A 22,218-nucleotide genomic window follows, 5' to 3' on the forward strand; every position below is an offset into this window, starting at 1 on the left:
ACTGCAAAACCCAATATGGATGGTGTTTTCAATATAAATGTAAACAACTACAATAATCTTGTGCACTTGACCTGCTCTACTTCCGGATAGAAAGTATACAGCTGCTTACTGCAGCTTATTCTGCGAGGCTATATTTTCAAACAGATAATTTTGTTTTTATTAAAAGAAATAAATAATATAATTTCTGAGCTCAAATCTGCTGTATTTCATAAGATATTAATGATATTAGGTGATTTTGAAGTGAAAATTGTTTAAATTATTTAGAAATGTATTGTTAAAAAAGGTGACATGGTTGCTAGATTTTGTAAAAATTCGCTTTTTTGGCAGTTCTGATTTGGCCTCTTTTTATTTGCTAATTACTGTTTGTTCTTGGGGCAAGCCTTGCACCATGACACGTTAGTGTTAACATATTGTTCGACGATCGAGATTAAGTTCGTTATACAAATTATCATTTAGGCTTAAATTTCGAAGTTGGTATGTTGTTAACAGGGTAAGATGTGTTTTATAACAATTCTTTTTTCAAATGATAATTCTTACGTCTTGAAATGATAGGTCTTCAAATGACGAATCTTCTTTTAAACACAAATAATAAATCAGGTAAAAAAATACACGCATACAAGAAATATCACTCAGAGTCTCAACACACAATGATCATGTTGTTAGCCAAATAGCTTCAAAACCAAGCCAAATAGCAGCAAAAACAGTAAGCCGGAAGTATATGCGGTCAAGAGCTTGCAGCGCTCCCTGGTGTAGAAAATGCCATCCATTGGAAAAACATACCTACGTAATAGTTGAACTGCCCCACAATGCACTTTTTAGATAATTTGAATATCATAGATATGTTTAATTGAGTTTAAATGAATAAAATTATTTCAAAATTCTATACGCTCATAAACTAATTTGATTAATTCCCCATCTAGTTTTCTAATAGACAAAATAGCTTGTAAACTAATAAAATTTAATGCAGTTTTTAAAATTTTTATTTCCTGAAATGTTGAAAGTTGAGTGCTTAAAAGAACTCTATGATAACAAATTAAATTTCAAGAGAATAAATTCTAAACATCAGATTACTTTACGAGAAGCAAATTACATCAATTTGCATTTTACATTCACGAGTTTGTAAAACTCCTAAATATTTATTTATTTAGAATTTTCTTTCTAAAATTTCAAAATAGAATTTGATTTTATTTATGATGAAATTATTCGAGAAACAAAGTCTTCTTGTTTCGAATAAAGTTTGCTCCGAAATCATGGAAACACTTTATAGTATCTAAGGATATCTTATGAATTGTATTTTTTACTTGTTTTGGATTTTTGCTTTCGAAAATTGATATTACCTGCGTAAGTGCGTAATCATACACTTATTTAAATTTGTATATTGTACGTGTTTTGGAGTTATGTTTTCAAAAATCGATGTTCGCTGCACATTTGTAGGGTTAATCAGAATTGTATTTTTTACTTGTTTCGTGGTTTTTATTTTAAAAATATATGTTACTTGCGCAATTGTAGGGTTATTTAAAAATTTTTATTTGTTACTTGTTTTTGGAGTTTTTGCTTATAGATCTTACCTGTCCAATTATAGCAGAATCTTATTTTCTTTTTTACCTGTTTCAGAATTTTGCTTTCAGAAATAGATGTTACCAACGCAATTGCAGGATTATTTAGAACTGTATTTTTTACTTGTCTCATGGTTTTTATTTCAAATGTATTTAATAACCGTCGTTGAACAGCCGACCCAATTTTTGGGTTTACTACTACTAATGTTCAACTACGCATCCTTTGTAATTTTGAACCCAATCCAGAAGACAAGGGAACTCCTGGATCGATTATTGGGAGAAATTTTTCCTTCGTGGAGGACTTTTAGATGGAACTAAACCGCATTTGCGTTACATGGAGAGGAAGACCACGAGAACCTCCCACGGTTAGTCTGGTGGCAAAGGGACTCTAACCATAACCATCTGGAAGCTTATTCTCCTTTCTAGATGGTTATGCTCTAACCCATGATCCGTCTATCACTGAGGATATTTCAAGTCAGCACAGTGGTAGGTACTAGCCGGATGCGGATTCGTATCGGCCAGCAATCGTTGGGATTCGAACCCGGTTCACCTCATTGGTAGGCGAACGCTTTATCCCCTGAGCCATCGCGGCTCTATTTCAAATATAAATATTACCCGCGTAATTGTAATGTTTTACCTGTTTTGGTTGTTGTTCATTTACGTCGCACTAGAGCTGCATAATGGGCTATTGGCGACTGTCTGGGAAACACCCCTGAGGATGATCTGAAGACATGCCATCACAATTTTGATCCTCTGCAGAGGGGATGGCACCCCCGCTTCGGTAGCCCGATGACCTGCACGCGAAGTCGAGCTCTTTACGGTGGAACAGTTTAACGAGGACCCATACCGCACATCCTCGATCCCTACGCAGGCTGATCTAAGTGGTCACCCACCCGCACACTGACCGTCGCCAGTGATGCTTGACTTCGGGGATCTGCTGGGAACCGTGTCTTAACGATCAATCCACTGCGGGACTGCTTGTTTTAGAGTTTTGCTCTCAAAATAGATGTTATAGTACGGCTCTGAGGAGAACTCCTTCAGACTAAAAGTCTGTGACTGTCTGCTGCTATGGTAACAAGCGAGAGCTCATTTCTAATGGGGGTGAAATGGAGGAAAGAAGGTGTCGTTTGGTTTGCTCACGACAACCTACGCTAGGATTAAGACTAAACTATTCACCCCACACCCCTATTCGAAGTGACCTTTCCTCGTAACCATAGTACCCGCCACGACGCAAGACGAGTGTCTGGAGAAGTTCTCCTGAAAGCCGCACTATACATGCGCATTAGTAGGGTTATTTAGCCATCAAATATACTGTTTTTATTTTCGATACAAATAACGAAAGTACAAGTAAAGAGTACGTATAGGCACTTTTACGAGTACCTTATTACTCACCAGAAGGCACGTAACCTTACTGCAACCTTGTGTCAGAATTTTCTTTTTATTGCCACGACAATGTTAGTACTGAAAACCTTTCTTCAAATAAAGCAAAAATGTTCCAGTTTCAAACCTTTCATCCTAAAAGGATTGAAAATTATTTTTTAAAGCTTTTCTAAAAAGTATTGTCACTCAAGTAAAATGGTAACTTAGGTCCATAATGACGCTTAACTGACGTCACACTAGCGATAGGATCAAATTGCATTGTTCATTAAAATTTCAAGACATAGTGGATTTTAGCTGAGCCTACAAGACTTTGCGAAAAGAAACCTTATAATTACCTAGATTTACGATTATTTTCACCTTGAGACTAGCTTTATTAAAGGATTTTTTTCACGCTTGAAAACCCTAAATCAACCTCGATTTAAGGTTTTTATATAGAAGGTTGTTTTCCAAGGTTTTGTACTAGGGTAATGTGCGTAGGAAAGAGCAGATAGTCGCAGATCTCGTTTTAAGGCTAGAAGGTTTACGCATAAACCGCTTAACAAACTTTTTTAGATTTACATTAAAAGGTTTTTGCTGAGCTAAAATAAACCTTTTTTTTTGCTATCTAGGTTCCATCATTTAGTACCTATACCAGTAATTTGTTAATTTCAGAATTTTTAACTTTTACTTATTTATTTATTATTATTATTTTGAGAAGTTGAGTACGTTGACTACTTGCACCTTTTTACTTTCGAAATTTCGAAAATTTAACTGTTACTTTCGTTATTATAATTTAGATAAAAATTGTAGTTAATAGATAAAATAGATTGAAAGGAATTTTTACTTCAATTATTCCTCAGATTATTTTCAACATTTGTTGTTTCAAAATTTCACAAAAATTTGTTCTAGTTTCTTTCTATTTTATTGCAACTGAGTTTTGTTTCTTAACGAACAATGAGGGGGGTGGGGGTGGAACGTAAATTACTGACACCCTCAGTGCAATCTGTAAAGCCCATTTTATTGCAAAATCCATTCTTACCTTGAAATTCGATCTACACTGTAATTTTTACAGTATTTTGAATTACAATGGTTCAGTGATTTTAAAATGAATATTACCGTATAAAAATTACTGCGTATTAATTTTTTTGTTCTGTAAAATTTTACGGTGAAAAGTAATGGTACCCTGAGTACCGGCATTTTTTTTACCGTTATTTGATCTAAATTTTTTATAATGTACTTGTAGTGTGCTACCACTACAAAATTATCATTCCAATTCACCGGTATATAAGACATGTTAACTCTATTCTTGGTTGGGATAACTTTCCATAGATGAAGGTTGACATTATCGATATAAATTCTCCATACATTGGTGACCCGAACGTGATGTGAACATGCCTACCTTGACAGAAACTCCCACTCCGATCTGAACACGCCTATCTTTACAGTAACGCCCACTTCGATCTGAACACGCCTACTTCGTTGGATGATACACATTGAGCAGTTGACTTGTGACTGCGACATTATCCACCTCCTCACGCCGTTGCTACTCAGTCTCGATCACACACAACGTATAACGTATACACTCGACTGCTACAGGCAACACAGGAACGACAACGACTGTGAACTTAATACAGCACTCAAGAGTACGGTGATCTTAATACAGCTCTCCCGACTTCTCACAAAACAGCAATGATTCAACTGATCCATTCATCGAATTTTATCACAGCAATAATTCTGGTGGGGGAGTACTGTAGTGTGTCTCCCACTACAAAATTACAATTCACTAGTATGTAAGACATGTTAACTCGATTCTATGTTTGGGGTACCTTCTCATAGATGAAGGTTGACATTGTCGATAACAACTCTCCCCACATGCTCAAGGTGACATTTTTTTCCGGTTATGCGCATGTATATATTTGTAGCCGTGATCATTGCCGTCAGTAAGAAAAAAAAATTGAAGTATATTCCGAAATATAGTGAAAAAAAATTGAAATTTAAAGATTGGCTAATTTTTGTAACTTTCGATAAAAAAAAATTAGGCCAATAAAACTAGGCCGATCGGCATTCTCTAAAAATTTAAAAATCGGTAGTAAAATTACAAAACGGGTACTTAAAAAGTCTCTGCTTTACTGTTGTTGTTGTTCATTTACGTCACACTAGAGCCTGCACAATAAGCTATTGGCGACGGTCTGGGAAACATCCCTGAGGATGATCCGAAGACATGCCATCACAACATGCCATCACAATTTTGATCCTCTGCAGAGGGAATGGCACCCCCGCTTCGGTAGCCCGACGACCTGCACGCGAAATCGAGCACTTTACGGTAGAACAGTTTAACGAGAACCAATACCGCACACCCTCGGCCCCATACGCAGGCTGATCCAAGTGGTCGCCCACCCGCACACTGACCGTAGCCAGTGATGCTTGACTTCGGTGATCTGCTGGGAACCGTGTCTTAACGATCAGTCCACTACTTTACTGTTCTAATGTAATATTTTTAAAACATAAATCCCTCGCAGAACTTCTCTTAACAGAGATATTTATTTTAAAAAGTTGGAAAGGTAAAAAAAAGGTGAATTTTCGATTGTTCGTTTAGAAATTTTGCGAGAATTTAGTTTAGTTTTGGCAGCTTAATAAAACTAATTCATGAAAATAAAGTATTGATTTTCAAATAAATATGCATGCAAAACATCTAAAAATGTATTTATTTTACTGTCTGAAAGGTACCGTGACCTCATAAATACGCAAATGTTACACGAAACTTTATTCTTAATATTTGGCACCCTATTACATAAATCAAAAACAACTAATAACCTCATATTTCTCACTTCAACAAATAAAGCTTAAAGCGCTGTATATTTCTTCCCCAAACAAAATCCCATAAAAATCCGTATCTTTAAAGAACCAGCGAGATTATTTACCAAGGAACCGTAAAACTGTTCATTCTGCAATGATAACTCACTCCTTATCGCTGACAGACTTCAAAGGAAAATAAAACTTTCAAGCACAGTTACAGTTAGATTTTGTTTCATAAAGCACAAATGTGTAGTCACATTTCCTGAAACTTCGATTTATGACGCCTATTCTTACGCGAGGAGTTATTTATGATTAATTGTCCCGTAATGCCTTAGATTTGTAGTTGCAGATAAGGAATGATATTTGTTAAATTCGTTCTTTCTGTTCCGCGGGGGATTAGGGTGTTACTGATGTGATTGAGGAAAAAACACACTGTTCACTCGTTTGAAATTTAAAGAAAAAAGAAAGAAAATGCACACCTTAATAGACGTGAAAAGAACTATTGGCCATCTGGTGAGTCCAAAAAAAAAATGGCGATTTTAAATAAACAAACAACAGGTCACTTTATTTTAAAAAAAATCATTAACCCTTTCGAAGGCCGTGGTAAGTATACTTACCACCACGTTTTACCACTTATAATTTAGGTTTCCATTTTTCAATAACTTCAGCTTTCTTGAAGTGAGTTTGAATAAAATTGGTAATCATTTGTCACTTTTAAAAAACGTATAAAAGTTATAAAATACATAATTCCTTTTGAAGTTTGTAGCATTTAAGGAATTTATTTCATAAATAAAGAAAAATAAAAGTCAGTAAGTTCCTAATAGGTCATGTTAAATATATTTACCACCAAAAAAATGGCGTTTTTATAAACTAAATGAGTTTTTTTATATCAATTACTGTTCTTAAAACAATTTCAATTCCAAAAATACTTTAATTTACCTTTACTAGAAATAAAGGGCCCATTAATGGGTTAAGTGATAAAAGTACATATATTCAGAAAGATTTTTAAAAAAACATAATCATGTCGACTTTCACCGGTGAATGTCAACAATCTCATAGTCGCTTTGGACAATGTCCGAAATATTTGTTATGTAGCCGATTTAATATTAATTTATTCGTCGACATTACATTTATTCGATGTTTTAATATCTGCTGAAGATAGATTAGGAGAAACATCAGTGTTCGGAATACCGGCCAAATGCATACCGGGCAGTGGCACTGAACCTTAAAAAAACATCAGTGTAGGGTATACCGGGCAAATGTATATGTGATGTGCAATTCATAATTATTAAAATTCATATCGTTGTATAGTTGAAAAGCAAGACTAAAATCAGAAAACTTATAAAAAAAAGTTCATAGTATTGCAAAATGAAATAAAATGGAACACTTTATTTCATTTTGCAACGTTTGCGAAAATGAAACACTTTCTCATTCCTTCACTTTCTCATTCTCTGACCTTCATTGCAATTTAAAAAAAAAAAATTTAAGCACTTAATGTATTAAAACAAATTCCGGAGCGTGTTCTATAAATATTTTTCCGCAGTCCTTAATACTGTTCCTATTGAACCATAGGATCGTGAAAATTAAACCATCTTAAACTTGATACTCCTACATTATAGCCAGTCCACACCCGCCTGACATTTGATTTCTCGCGTTAAGAAAACGATCTTTTAATTCTTAAAATTCGAATCACCTTTCAAATTAAAATATTTAGAGTCGCTTTAAATCAAGCTAACCTTTATAAACCATCACAAAACTTAATAAAAAGAACTTCAAACGATTTTATTTACTTTTCCTGGAACATACCTTTACTGATCAATAAAACGATATTTCCCATGAAAACGATTTTTACTAAATGCTGACTTAATCAGAAGAAACTTCTGTAGAATCTTCTGGAGGGCTCAATAGAAACATTGTTAACTTTCTCTTGCTTGGAGCTATCACGATTCAAGAGCTCCTCTTGTCTTTTCATTCAAGGAGCTCGAGGATGGGCATTCTCTGGAGTCTTTGATCCAAATCTTCATCGTTAAGAGAAATCTCTTACCGGAAAGGAAGGAAGGAAGAGAGCAATTTATTGATTTGGATTTTCTCACCCTTTCTTCATCTTGTGCGTTTTATCGTTTGATTTTATTTTACCTACCTATAAACAGAAAATCTGTGGTGCAACTACTACTATAAATATTAAATACCAATTCACTAGTATATAACACATGTTATTTTGATTCTATTAAGAGGTACGTTTTGAAAGTTGAAGGCTATCATAGTCTAAAATTAATTACCCTCAATGGTGACCTGCGGAACGTGATATGAACTCGCCAACATCGATGGATGGTCCTCGTTACACAGTTGAGTTGTATAAAATATAGCGTTCAAAAAAATTCCGGTGAAGTAAATAAAAAGTCTCCCGAAAACAAAAATGAAGAAAAAAAATAATGAGCAAAAATATATAAATAAACAAAAATTTCGATTTCAGACGGGCAGAAAAAAGCACCTTCCGGTTAGTATGAGGGCAGAAATAAGCAACTTCCGGTTGGGACAGAAATAAGCTCTTGTTGACTTTCCATGATGACGTTACTTCCGCACGCTTACTACTTATAAACAATACAAAAATATAAATATAAATAAACAAAAATGAAGGAAAAATTATAAATTGAGCAAAAGTGATATAAATAAAAAAAAAAAACAGCATAAGTCAACTAGTGTTATTCGTTCATCGAATTCTATCACAGATAAAATTCTGGAAGGGAGAGTAATGAAGTGTAACTACCACTATAAATATTAAATACCGATTCAATAGTATATAAGACATGGAAACTTGTTTCTACCTAGAGGTACTTGTTGATAGACGAAGGTTGACATAGTCTAAAATTAATTACCCCCAGATCCATATTGAATTCGTTATGCTGCAGAGTATCTAACGAATATGCAGATTAACTAGGATGATCTGTTAACCCTTTGACGCATAATTTTTATCAAACATACTTTTAATACATTTTTCATTATTTTGTATTAATTCAGGACAAAATGAGTAAAAAAAATATTATATTTAGCATTTTAATTATTTATGGGGCCGGGATACCCTGGTTGGCAAGGAGCTAGACTCGCGTTCGTGAGAATGGGAGTTCGAATCCAAACGGTCGAAAAATTTTCGTGTAGTAAATAGTGACTGGTGCACATATTAAATTTTCCGGGTCACAAAGTCTTCCATGTTCCATAACAAATTATACCTCTGGTGGTACTGAATGGGTGATTGATCTTTCTTTGGTTCAGGCCAAAATTACTATCTGTTTATGAATGAATGGGTCCACCCAATAAACGGGTGTGACAGAAGTTGAATTCCTGTCCATAGATGGCGCCACTGGAAAAGAATAACAATCGCACTCCTTGTCTTATTGACCTACGGCAACAGCAATTATTTATGTCTATGAGATACATGATACAGCATAAGACGCCGGTGTCTTTTTCTGCGTTAATGGTAAAATCTTCCAAACAAGGGCTCACTTTCAAATAATTATTTTTCAAATTTGCACTTGTTTAGAACTAAGAGAAACAGTTATTCATCAGCATAGAAATTTCTTTAATTTGCGAAATCAAATATTGATTAATTTTTGAATCTGAATGAAAAAAAAAATTCAACTATTTTTTTTATATTTTAGTACCTACTAATATAATTCCGATAATCTATCAGATTTTTTTTAGAAACTATTAAACTGTTTTTTATAATTAAAAAATACCGAAATATACTTTGCTTGTAATTAGAGTGCCAGAAAAAAAAGATACATAAAAAGGACACAGCTGTCTCATCTTCGCCGAAGTGCCAAAATATTGCTTCTTTTCTCAAACTGCTTAGGTAATCTGCGAACTACTTAGATTATATGCACTTTACCCACTTGGCTTTCGTTAAAGTGAAAAGATCTTTATTGGAACAATAATAATGTTCATGTATGTTTAAATTAACATAATATTTATTTTATACATGTGCTATCAATCACTTTAAAAAAATATATTATCAAATATCAACCGGTTTAAAATATTATTACACGCAAGGAAATGATTATAATATAATCTATCTATTTTTAATATTTATAAAGAACTAAATCAATATAATCCACAAATTAGTTGCTAGAATAAGAGAAACAAACTTTAAAACTTTTACGATGCGGGGACCATTAATGCGCAAATTATCTGGGAAAACTGTGGAAAACTCTTGATTCCGCACTTTGATGGATCACCTTAGTTAATTTGAAGATTAGCTTGAGCATATGAATGCCATCCTGGCTTTTGTTTGCGTATACTGAAGAGTTTACCGCTCCTTGTATCAGAAAAATGTACCTAATTTTTTTTTTTTTTTTTTGGTTTATTTGTCAGTAAAATAACTGTGATGGTATGGTAGGGAATATCATTGGAAGAAACATTAAATAGGTTTAAATCAAAGCATCACAAATTGCAATTCTGTTAAGTTTTTTTCCTTAAAATGAAAAGATCTGCAATATGCGAGTTAATGCTGCTTAAAAAAAAAAAATTTCATTTTTCTTTTTTTTTCTTCAGATTTCTTTGTTGGTCTTAAAGTAAGCATCGGTTTCTTCTCCGTTTGGCTGATCTAACATGATTGCATAAAATTCAAATTAAATTTAAACAGCATAAGATTTTGTGTACAACTTTATTATATTTAATATCTGTTAGTTGAGCTAAATATATATTAGATAAAGCTTAATAATCTCTGCTTAACTACGCTAAAGTCGCAAACAAGTTTGAATTTTTGAAGATAGTGCTTCAGGCCTCTGTAAACTCTGTTACGGTGCTTGATTATAAACACCTTAAATAAATTATATTTAAACACTGTACTTTTAACACTTAATAAATATAACCATAAAACTTAAAATAAATACTATAATATTATTCAACTACAATTATAACACTTATTTACATGTAACAGTTAAAATGATTATCATATTTATTTATAACAGTAAAAATGATTTATGTAATTTAACTGTGGATGGTGTTTTCAATATAAATGTAAACAACAATCTCGAGCTCTTGACCTGCTCTACTTCCGGTTAGAAAGTATACAGCTGCTTACTATAGCTTATTCTGCTAGGAGATATTTTCAAACAGATAATTTTGTTTTTAAATAAAAAAAAAATAAATTACACGATTTCTGAGCTCAAATTTGCTGTATTTCATAAGATATTAATAATATTAGGTAGTTCTGGTGAGGTTAAAGTGAAAATTGATAATGAAAGTGATCAAAACACGCCAAAACAGTACCCGAAAGTATAGACAATCAAGAGCTTGCAGCCCTCCCTAGTGTAGAAAACACTAATCCATTGGAAAAACATACCTACGCAATATTTGAACGACCCCACAATGCACTTTCTAGACAATTTGAAAATCATCAATGTGTTTAATTGAGTTTACACAGTCAAGAGCTTGCAGCGCTCTTTAGTGTAGAAAACGCCACCCATAGTTATTAACTTTAATGGTTCAAATAAATTACATAAATTAACTAAGCTCAAAACACTTATTAATTTAATCTTTTCTGTTCTAAGTTAAATAATAATAATAATAACAACTATATTCTATGATAAATGCAACCAACATCACCTCAAAATATTTATTTTCTTCATCAGAATACATTCCATAATTTAAAATTTTTTGAATCATATGGATTCTTGCTCGTTATTTTCTTTAGGGTGCACAATTTTCAAAATTCATATTAATTCACAATATTCAGTTATTTTTTTTTGTCTATCATTTACATTTCTTAAGTGTTTCATTAACAGTTAATCTGAGAGACCACGTGATAAATGTTTGTATTTTTCTAGATCTTCAGGTTTTAAAATTCGAACCCACTGCGTAACAAAAGAAATAAAATGATTACTTTGAGCGTGTTGATGTTGTGGCGTCCGCTTCTCTCCAAATCCTCGTTTCTCGCCAAATCCCCTTTTTTCGCCAAATCCTCGTTTTTCACCAAAACCTCTCTTCTCACCGAATCCTCTCTTTTCACCAAAACCTCTCTTTTCACCAAACCCTCTTTTCTCACCAAATCCTCTTTTTTCACCAAAACCGCGTTTTTCACCGAATCCTCTTTTCTCGCCAAATCCGCGTTTTTCGCCAAATCCCCTTTTTTCAGTCTCTTCATCGTTCCGCACATCGTCTGAGCTAACATTTTCTTCGTCTGGAGAATTGTGATTTCGCCAACTGTATTCTGGTTGTTGATGATTGGCACCTTTCAGATAAGCCATCGTGGATGGATACAGTCCTTCTCGAACCTCCTGTAATTCCGATTCTTCAGCGCTGCAACAAATGAGTTGTATCTCCAGTACTGCTATCACAGTCAATATGAGGTCTCTTAATTTATTCATTCTGAAATAAAAAGAAAGGAAAAAAAATATATTCCGGGTGTTAAATAATATCCACCCTTAATATATATTTTACGTACAACTACTAATGTGTATTGTTTTTTCTGCCTTCATTTTTGAGAAGGACTCTAAAAATGTGTATTGAGGACAGAGATTATGGCACACTCTATAGTTTATTTAACAAACACGCTAGTCATGCTCAACCGTATTTTTAAACTAAAACTTTTTAATAAGAGTTTGACAAGATTTTTGCAGCACCAAATCGACGTACGCCAACGTGCTGTCTTTGTATGACGTACATCTTCCGATTCGTACGAAAACTTGGAGAGAGATAGGTCCCATTATGGATGGTGTTTTCAGTAGAAATGTAAACAATAACAGTCTCGAGCTGTATGCTTGCTCTAGTTCCGGTTAGAAAGTTTGCAGCTGCTTATTACATGTTATTCTGCGAGGCGATATTTTCAAACGGATAATTTTGTTTTCAATAAAAGAAATAAATTAGATAATTTCTGATCTCAAATGTGCCGTATTTCATAAGATATTATTGTTCTTATGTAATTCTGGTGAGTTTGAAGTGAAAATTTGTTTTAGTTATTTAGAGATATATTGTTAAAAAAGGTGACATGGTTTTTGAATAACTCGCTTTTTTGGCAGTCTTGATATGGCCTCTTTCCATAAGTTTATTACTGTTTGTTCTTGTTGCAAGCTGTGCATCATCTTACGTTAGTGTTAACACTTTTAGCGTTGTAAGCACAAGTATTGTTAGCATTGTCAACACAAGTAATAATTAATCAAATACATTGTTTGCAAGAATCTCAAAACACAATGATGCCAAATGGCTTTAAAATATAACGGAAACAATAACCCGTAAATTTAGGCGGTACCGAGCTTGCAGCGTTCCCTAGTGTAGAAAACACCATCCATAAGGTTTGAGAATCGTATAGCAACCCATGTCAACAAATTTCATCCTGCGTCGCTAGAGGCCGCTTCCTTGTTATAAGTTCTTTGTTATGTTAGCGACTTTGAACTGATTCCATTATTTACCTAAGTTGTCCTAAATTTATATCTTCTAATTGACTATTTTCTTGACTATTGCATCCAAATATGCTCAAAAATGCTGTTTGTCCAAGATAGATACATTATAATTTTATTAATTCATTATTATTTATTCATTATTAATCATAATTTAATTTCGAGCAACTTGTCGAGCCAATAAAGTTAGTCACCAAATCATTAACTTACCTTAAAACAACTGTTTCTAAGCCTATTTGCAAGCAATTTTTGACATTAATTATCAGTGAACAAATTTAAATTTGCGATAATCAAAGATAAATTTACGGTAATTTGGATAAATGAAAGCACCGGTTCAAAAGCGCACGAACAGCCAGCTCATAATGAGGAGGCTCTTCTAGTGGCTAACAGTGATATTTCAGACTATGGGTTGATATGCATTTATCGACTTTTATAATGAGTCCTACTTTTCCTCCAAGTTTGTAAACGCTGTACTTTATCATTCTATAAGTATTTTTAGAATCTTTGTTATTAATTAATTAAAAAAAGCATGTATGTTACGAGAAGTAAATTACTAGTCGCATAAAAAATGAATACTTTATCAAAATTTGACAGATTATTATTGAGAATAATAATCTGCAAGCGGTTTTAAAAAGAAAATCGCAAGTTGGATTGTAGGTTCAAAGTGACTGGTAAGAAAAAACGCTATTAGCTAGTTTCCTCTAATCCTGACTAAACTAATGGAATGGAACCATATTTCCCAGTTTACGGCTAAGAAGTAGGGGAGAGTGGGGTCAATTGTAACATTTTTAAATAACAAAAAATCCAATTTATTATTAGTATTAATTGACAGACGAGTAAAGTAGACTATCCTCTACTAGAAAAAAAAAACCTTATTTTAAATGTTATTATATTAGTTATTAACAATTTTTGACAGTCGTGCACTTGTTACAATTGTCCCCACCAATTGTAACAGTTCATAAATTCAACTAAAACATAGTTAATTATACATATTATCATAGTTGTGATATATTTTTTTATTGATCAAAATAGTAATGAGCAGAGACCTAAAGGGTTAAACTTTTAACTTTAAGGGGTTAAAAATTTTAATTTATGCTGTGAAAGGTGACAAATAAAATAATACACATGCAACATAATATAAATGATATAGGAAACTATTGGTGGTTCTTAAAGAGTTAAGTAATGCTTTGTAAACATAAGATCATTTATTTTCGGCTGTTACAATCGTCCCTTTACTTATTGTTACAATCGTCCCCAAGACACCATTTCAGCTTCATTTGTTAAAAACAATGCTAGTTAATTAACAAAACTAATCTTTTTTTTTTTGGAATGTTGATTAAGGTGTCCACTTACATATTCGGTTGATAATTTTTATTTGTTTAAACAAAATTACTTTGTTACAATATAATATTCTAATACCAAAAAAAGTGCTTACGTAGCGTGAAAATATCTTTTGTGATGTAACTCTTTCAAAAGTGCATAAAAATGGTTGCCAGCAGGGGTGTACATGTAGATTTATTAAATACACCTTGTGCGCCACCTAGGAACCAAATCTAGAACCCGACACTCGAAATTTTTGCTCTGTTACAATCGTTCCCTGTTACAATTGACCCCACTCTCCCCTACTAATACCACTAAAGACCACTTGAGGATAAGGAATCCAAATAAGTCTGAAAAAAGGCATGTTTAGTCAGAGAAATTACATTTTTGTCATACAAGTACATTTGGCATCTTGTCCTCTCTCTCAATAGAAAAGGTTTTGTTTTATGGCTACCGAGGCCGGTACCCCCTGAAGAAGTCGCCTTCGGTGGTCATATTTTTATTTTCATTTCCATTGTTTTCTTTATTGCTTCAAATACATTTTTGTAATTCATTGTGAAAACTGAAATAAAGTCTGCACGAACTAATTCGCAGATTTGAGGTCACCCTCTCGAACCATTAAGTTTGAAACCTAGTTCGTAAAATCCTATCATTAGATCAAAAGTTATTCGAGATATTTATTTATTTTGCGTAGTGTACAACATTGATGGCTAATATATATTCTATAAAAGGAAGTAAAGTAATCTGAAAATTTTATTAAATTTAACTTTCAAAAAAAAAAAAAAAAATTCGTTTAAATTGTGAGACTCAACGAAAGAAAAATTTGCACCGTTTATAATACAAGTCTAAGAAAAGAAACGAATTGCAGAAACGGCGCTGAAACTCTCCATAAGCGATAATTATTTCAATTAGATTTTCATTCTAGCTTTAATTAATTTTCCCTAATGATGGGGATTTCATTACAAAAAAGGGAAAATATGTTAAAGTTTTATCAATTAGAGAATATAATTACTGAATTATTTTTTTAAATATCTTTAAAGATAACTGGCAGGATATTTTTTTTTACATACAAATATAAATGAAGGAGAGTTACACGATGAGTTTCTTTATATCGTAGCAGAAATTTAGATTTTTATTTTTTAAATTTTATTTGATTTTGCTTTAAAAAGTTGGAGCCTTTACTAATTTTAACAACTTCTTTGTAAGTCGAGAAGCATGATTAAATATTTTATCGAATTATAAATTATTTTTTTTAAACTTTTTATAATAAACTCACTATTAATTAAATCTATGCACAATTAGTTATAATTTTATTAAATATTGTTTATTAATTACAACTAATTTACAACATTAAAAACTTTTGATGTTTTTCAGAATCATTATTTTAATTTCTTACAAAAATCCTTTTAAAAAAATATCTTTAAATTGCTGTAAAAATTTCAAAAAAGTATCTTTTTCTTCATTTTTTCGAAAAAATTATTTTGTCCATGTTTTTCTTCAATTTATTTTGTTACTAGGATTATTACTGCACAGAGTGTTCCGCAAAGACCGCCCTTTGTATGTATTTTTAAAATCCTTTTTAAAAAATGGAAGCAAAGTATCTATTGGGATTGCAAATTAATATTCACCGTAATAATCACCGTACAGGAGGATAAATCTAATAAAAATTAAGGTAGGTTTGATTGCGGGACGCCTTTTTTAACGTTTATTACACTTGCCTTCCTTTACTGCTTGTCACATTTCGATATCGCTTTTTCCCTCGCCCAAATAATAATTTATAATTGCAATGTTTATGCTTTTTTTATTTCCTTTTTTGAGAAGTATTCTAAAAATATGTATAAACGGTTAATATACATTAATAATCTATAAATATATATAAATTTCGAAACAGCCTGTACGTGGTTTATCCTTTTGACTGCGAAGTGATTTATTTTTAGACGCGATTTATTTTCTATAAAGTGCATACTGAAATTCAAATACATGAAGAAAAGCTTAGTTAATAGTTTATTTATTTTTTGTCCTTTCCTTACGTTTATATAAAGCTAAAAAAAATTTTTTTTAATAACTCGCTAATTAAATCACTTAATAGAATGTAACTGAATTAATTGAAATGAAAGCTAAAGATATTTCTACCTATTATTTTAAAATTAATTAAATATCAGATGGGGAAAAGCCTCTAAGAACGGTCCGGCCCACAAGGGATTGAGAATTCTTAGGGTTTTGGAAAGCTAATGAATTGAAGTTCAAATACAGACAATGAAAAAAGAAAAAAGAAATTTTTGTCGAAATCGCTGATTTTTGGCCAGTTGGATGCCTCAAATATTGAAGTTTATTTTTTTTTTCTCCAAAAAGCATACAAAAAAAAAGAAGAAAAAAGAAAAACAAGCGTAAATAAATAAGCAGAAAAGAAACAAAAATATCGCCAAAACTTATTACTTTATCGCCAAAAATATTGCCAAATACTTTTTAAAACTTGAATTAATAAATAGAAAAAAATTATGTATTAATGAAGAGCAATTCTACACAATCATTACTTTGCGGTTAAATTGTATACCTACATGTTTATGTTCATTGATAAGATAGCTTTAAACGTATAAATTTGGATTTTGGAATGAATACAATGCAATAATTGAGATTAATAGGTTGTTTAAACTATAAGAAACATGTGCTAAAACTTCATTTGTAAAGTAAATAATGCAATGGTAATTCCAGAAATTGATAATATTACCCATGAAATGTAATATGGTCCTCCTTTGACAAAGATGTCTTTACATTCAAATGCATCACAGTAAAAAATCATATTTTAGCATTTTCTTCCTTTGAAATAATAAAAAGAAGCGGATGGTAGAAAATATCGCCCTCGATTCGCAATTTTATTATTATAATTCATTCAACTCCGCTCGCTCTACCTATATTACAGCTCTATGATTAAAATAAGCATTTGTTTTCCCTATTTATTCACTGCTTTTCACTGTTATTACTAAGGCCCGGATTTTGATGACTTTTGCATTTTTTTACATTTTTTGCATTTTTGGACATTCTTTGTCCTTTAGAGCATTTTTTTAGATTTATAGGGCATTTTTCTTTAAATTTTTCGGCGCATTTTGCATTTTAAAGCATTTTTTTAATTTTTTGTTAATTTTTTCCAATTTTTATTATTTTGTTATAAATTTTTATTATTAAACTGGCTTCCAAACAATGAAGAAAATCTCTAGGATATTAACAGGTGAAGCAACATCTTTTCAAATTGAAAAATAATTGTCAGTAAGTGAGACCGTCTTTTTCAAGTACGCACCAATAACATCAATTAAAGAAGCTTATCCAGGTATAAAAATTTACTTTCAGACAAGAAACGCTCGTTTACATTTCAAAATATCAAAGAAAATTTAATAATGCAACGTAATTCTGATATTTAGTAATATTATGAGATGGAAGTTGTTATATTCATTAAAGTTTTTATACAAAATGAAAATGTTTTGGAGTCAATATATTTTCCTTTTTTTGTTATTTTAGGATATAAAACATATTTTTCAAACTTTAATGAATAAGTATTGCACTGCTTTATATTTTTTGAAATGACTCATAATAATTTTAAAGAGTAAAACATTGTTTTAGTTCAATATTTTTACTTTATTTAAGTTATGTCATAAGGCATTTTCAGCGCAATTTTCGCATTTTTAAGGGCATTTTTCGCACTTTTTAAGGGCATTTTTTGCATTTTTTAAGGGCATTAATTGAGATTTTTTAGGTTATCAAAATCCGGGCTCTAGTTATTACTATTACACTGCTACATCACAAATTAAAAAAAAAAAAAAAAAAAAAAAAAAATGATTGAAAAAAAGAATCGATGCAGAAATTAAAATACTCATCAAATTTATTTATACAGTATAGATTAAACTTTTCCTATCTAAGATAAGAAGGAGCTCTATTGTGACAGGAGCAAACACAATCTTTGAAAAACGCATTGTTATAATAGTGAAATAAGTGAAATAAATTTTTTATTACTTTCAATAAAATTTACTGTAGAAAAAAAAATTTGTAGTTTCATAAATTATTACATACTAATATTTTTAAGGTACTCAGTTAATTCATTTATCACGAAAAAATGTTAAAAATTTATAGAATTTTGCGAAAGCTCTACAAATGACGTAATTGTAATTTTAAACTTTTATTCTTTTGTAAAATTTTAAATTCTAGAACCGTTTCATAGGTTATAAATTATTGTAAATCAATATTTTGTTAATTCTTATCTAAGTTGCAAATAACTAATCATGCGAATGTTGAAAAAAAGTACAGAAAAGAACATTAAAGTTAAAGCAAAATTAGTTAACACTAAAGTTAAAGCAAACGACTCTACAATTAGTGTAATTTCAATTTCAATAATGAAAAACTAATAAATTTTATTGGTTACAAATTGTTCAAGATCAATATTTGAAAGTTCTCACCTACATATCAATAAATTTATCAAGAAAATATCTAAAAAATATGAAAAAGAACAAATGATTATTAAGTAAGTGATTTTAAAAATGGCGATATTAAAAATTTTAAACTTTCATTCTTAATTAAATTTTGATTTTCCAATAAATTTTATTAATAAACTGTTGCATACCAATATTTTGCAAGCTCTTTACTAAATAAACATTAATTTATCATGAAAATATTATTTTAAAAAAATCAAAAATAAATCAAGGTAAAATATTCTGTCTAGACTTACTTGTTATATGAGCGGGTCTTTTAATTCTTTTAAAACTAATGCGACTTTATTCAACATCGACAGTTGCTTTTATAGTAAACCCAAAAAACCACCATGACATAATACTTACAGCAAAGCATCCCTTGAGATATAAATAATTCTGTCTGAATTCAATCAATTTGATTTATTTTTAGCAGACAGAAATCAAATATAGCAATATATTCCTTTGATAGTTCCAAAGATAAATTGGAACTTTTTTAAGGATTATTCCAGGTGAACCTTTTAATAAGGATCCAATTCCCCTTTGAGTTACGACTAAATAAGGCTTATTATATATCAGCCTGAAAGAAAGTTTAAATCCTATTGAAATAAATTTTGAATTTGAGTGTAAGAATACATTGATATTTTGTTACTGCAGTTATTATGGGGATTACCTTTAAAGTTTTAAATTAAATATTGAATTAAAGATTGGGAGGGAGAGCTATTTTTAGATGCTGGATTATGATATTTCTCGTGCTTATTCCTATGGTAGAAAATCAAATTAATATACAGTGTTTGCAATTTGTTGATGTAAAAATACAGTGTTTAAGTTATATTAGTTGTAAGTTTAAAAGGATTGATTATAAAAACTTTCACTTTAAAAAAAGGATTAATTATAAGACTTTGAATTAAATCATTATGATTAAATGTGTAATTAGTTTGTAATCATTAGTAAACTTAATTCGTAGATAATTATTTATGATAAAAGTGTAATTAAATTTTTAGATAACTTGTTATCGTTTGTAAAGCATAATCAAGTTCATAAGCAGTTTATAATTAATATAGGGTATATAATTAGTATGTAGTCTGTAATCATTAGAAAAGTGTAGGGGAGAGTCGGGTAGCCCCGCCCACTGTCAATTTCATATGCATAGAATATTTTTTCAAGTCAATGGGCCATCGGACATTAATTGTTATATTAAAAAAAGATTATTTTCAAAGTTTCAAGTATTTATGCAGCTGGTAACATGGTAAACAATAGTTTTGAAAATATATTGAATACAGTAGTCATGAAATTAAGAAAAATTGGTTGAATGTTTCGATTAAACTTCATTTTAATACTAAAAAAATAATTTTTTTCTATACATACAGCATTAAAGTATGTAGTCTTAAGTTTAATTTGCACAAAGAAAGAAGTTTGTATGTAAAAAATTGTTAGAGTAATTACAAATTTACAAAAAAATTAGATTTCGGGTAGCCCCGCTCACATGAATGTCGGGTATCACCCCCAATTTTATTTCATCGATAAATGTACGGTTGCAAAGATTATTATTTTATTGCATCAAATTTCAATGTTATATGCATTTTTAACAACAAATATATGTTTTAATATTATATGAAACATAAATTTATATATTTAAAAATGAAAAGTTAAATATTTTTAAAATGGAATTGATATATCCAAATTAAATTTAATATCAAGAAATCATAAATATTATGATAAGCTATTTGCTTACTTATTTATTTTCACTTATTTGTGAACGAATCAATCTGCAGAGGCATTTGAATGCAATCAAAATACAAAGTGAATTTGTAATTTTATAAGAAGTATTTTATATTAAGTTTATAAGAAGAGATCAACCAAATAAGTTTATATTGAAAAAAAAATAGTGTTATTAATTATTGTTTCTTAAATTAAATTATTATCGTTAAATATTTAATATAAATATTTATTAATATTATAATATATTAATATACATTAATAATGATAAAAAGTATGACATTTGTTGTTATTAAATGACAGAATTCACAAAAAGTATATAAATATGTAATAAATAAGATAATTTTGTGATAAAAATGATAAATGAGGTTTATCTATTGTCAATACATTGGTCATTCTCATTTACACCTGAAAAAATAGCCAAAAAACACAATTTTTGTAACTGGGCGGGGCTACCCGACACATTTTGAAAAGAGCTGAAAAACATGTTTTTTTAAATTTCTATTTTTTTAAGTTCAACTATTCTTTTTTTGGTTTATTCTTTTTGCATTATTTAATTAGATGATAAAACAATAGAAATATACAAAAATGTTGATTATTACTCAATATTATACAGAAATATAAGCAATACTCCTTAAGTGAGCGGGGCTACCCGACCCTCCCCTATCACAATTCGTAAAAAAAATTTTTATAAATAAAGCGTATTAAAATCTTTAAAAGATTTGTAATCATTTGTCAAGCATAATTAAATTCATAATCAACTTATAAACATTAGTATAGTGTGATTAATTTGTATGTAATCTGTATCATTAATGAAGCGTAACCTTATTCTTAAAAAAATTAAGATTAGTAAAGTGTGTTTAAATTTTTAAGCAGTTTATCGTTTGCAAAGAGTAATTAAATTCCTAAGTAATCTGTAATCACTAGTATACTGTAAATTTGAATGTAATTAGTAATAGTTAGTAAAGTGTAACTAAATCCATCAATAATTTGTAATTGTTAGTAAAGTGTAGTTGTTAATAAGCGTAAAGTGTAATTTGTAATAATTAGTACGGCTCATATAAGTTCATCAGTAATTTGAATCATAAGTTAAGTGCAATTAAATTCATAAATAACTTGTAAAGTATGTAACTTGTAAAGTAACTAGTAAAGTATGATTAAATTTGTAAGCATTTTGTAACCATAGTGTAAATAAATTTGTCATTAATTTAGTAAAGTGTAATTAAATTTGAAAATTTTGTGTAAACTACTGTAAAGTTAAAATAAATACGTAAGTAAATTGTAAATTAAATTCGTCAGTGTGACTTGCAACCAATAGCGACTTAGACGGATTTTTCTTTAAAAATGAGAATAACTCGCTATTAGAAGTTAGAATGTAAAGAAATTCCAAAGTAAGAAGTATAATAATGAAAATTCAATAACACATTATTAGCAACAAAAAATAAATTATTAAATACTTCTTAAAATAATAAATTGTTGAGATCTTAAAATTGATGCATCTTATTTTTAAATCCAGTTATAAACTAGTAGTTATTCTTTATTAGTATTGGATGTGATGATTCACGTTTAACTTTTAAAAACAAACTGTATCTGCTTTTATTGACATTATTTTGAGAAATA

General features: G+C 30.3%; 1 protein-coding gene across 1 annotated transcript; it reads right to left on the reverse strand.

Moving 5' to 3' along the window:
• Window positions 1-11,311: 11,311 nt before the first annotated feature.
• Window positions 11,312-19,195, reverse strand: LOC107440083 (uncharacterized). The gene is made up of 2 exons (XM_016052872.4): window positions 19,140-19,195; window positions 11,312-12,077 (listed from the first exon to the last, which is right to left on the reverse strand). Exon 2 carries the CDS (start codon window positions 12,074-12,076, stop codon window positions 11,495-11,497), a length of 582 nt encoding a protein of 193 aa, XP_015908358.2. The 5' UTR covers window position 12,077; window positions 19,140-19,195; the 3' UTR covers window positions 11,312-11,494.
• Between the last annotated feature and the right edge of the window lie 3,023 nt (window positions 19,196-22,218).

This window comes from Parasteatoda tepidariorum, chromosome 5 (assembly GCF_982258835.1).
Source record: "Parasteatoda tepidariorum strain Cologne lab strain chromosome 5, Ptep-v5.0, whole genome shotgun sequence".
Taxonomy (NCBI): Eukaryota; Metazoa; Arthropoda; class Arachnida; order Araneae; family Theridiidae; genus Parasteatoda; species Parasteatoda tepidariorum.

Excerpts from the sequence above, each read along its gene's own strand:
- LOC107440083 (XM_016052872.4), bottom strand. The coding sequence starts at position 12,076 with ATGAATAAATTAAGAGACCTCATATTGACTGTGATAGCAGTACTGGAG.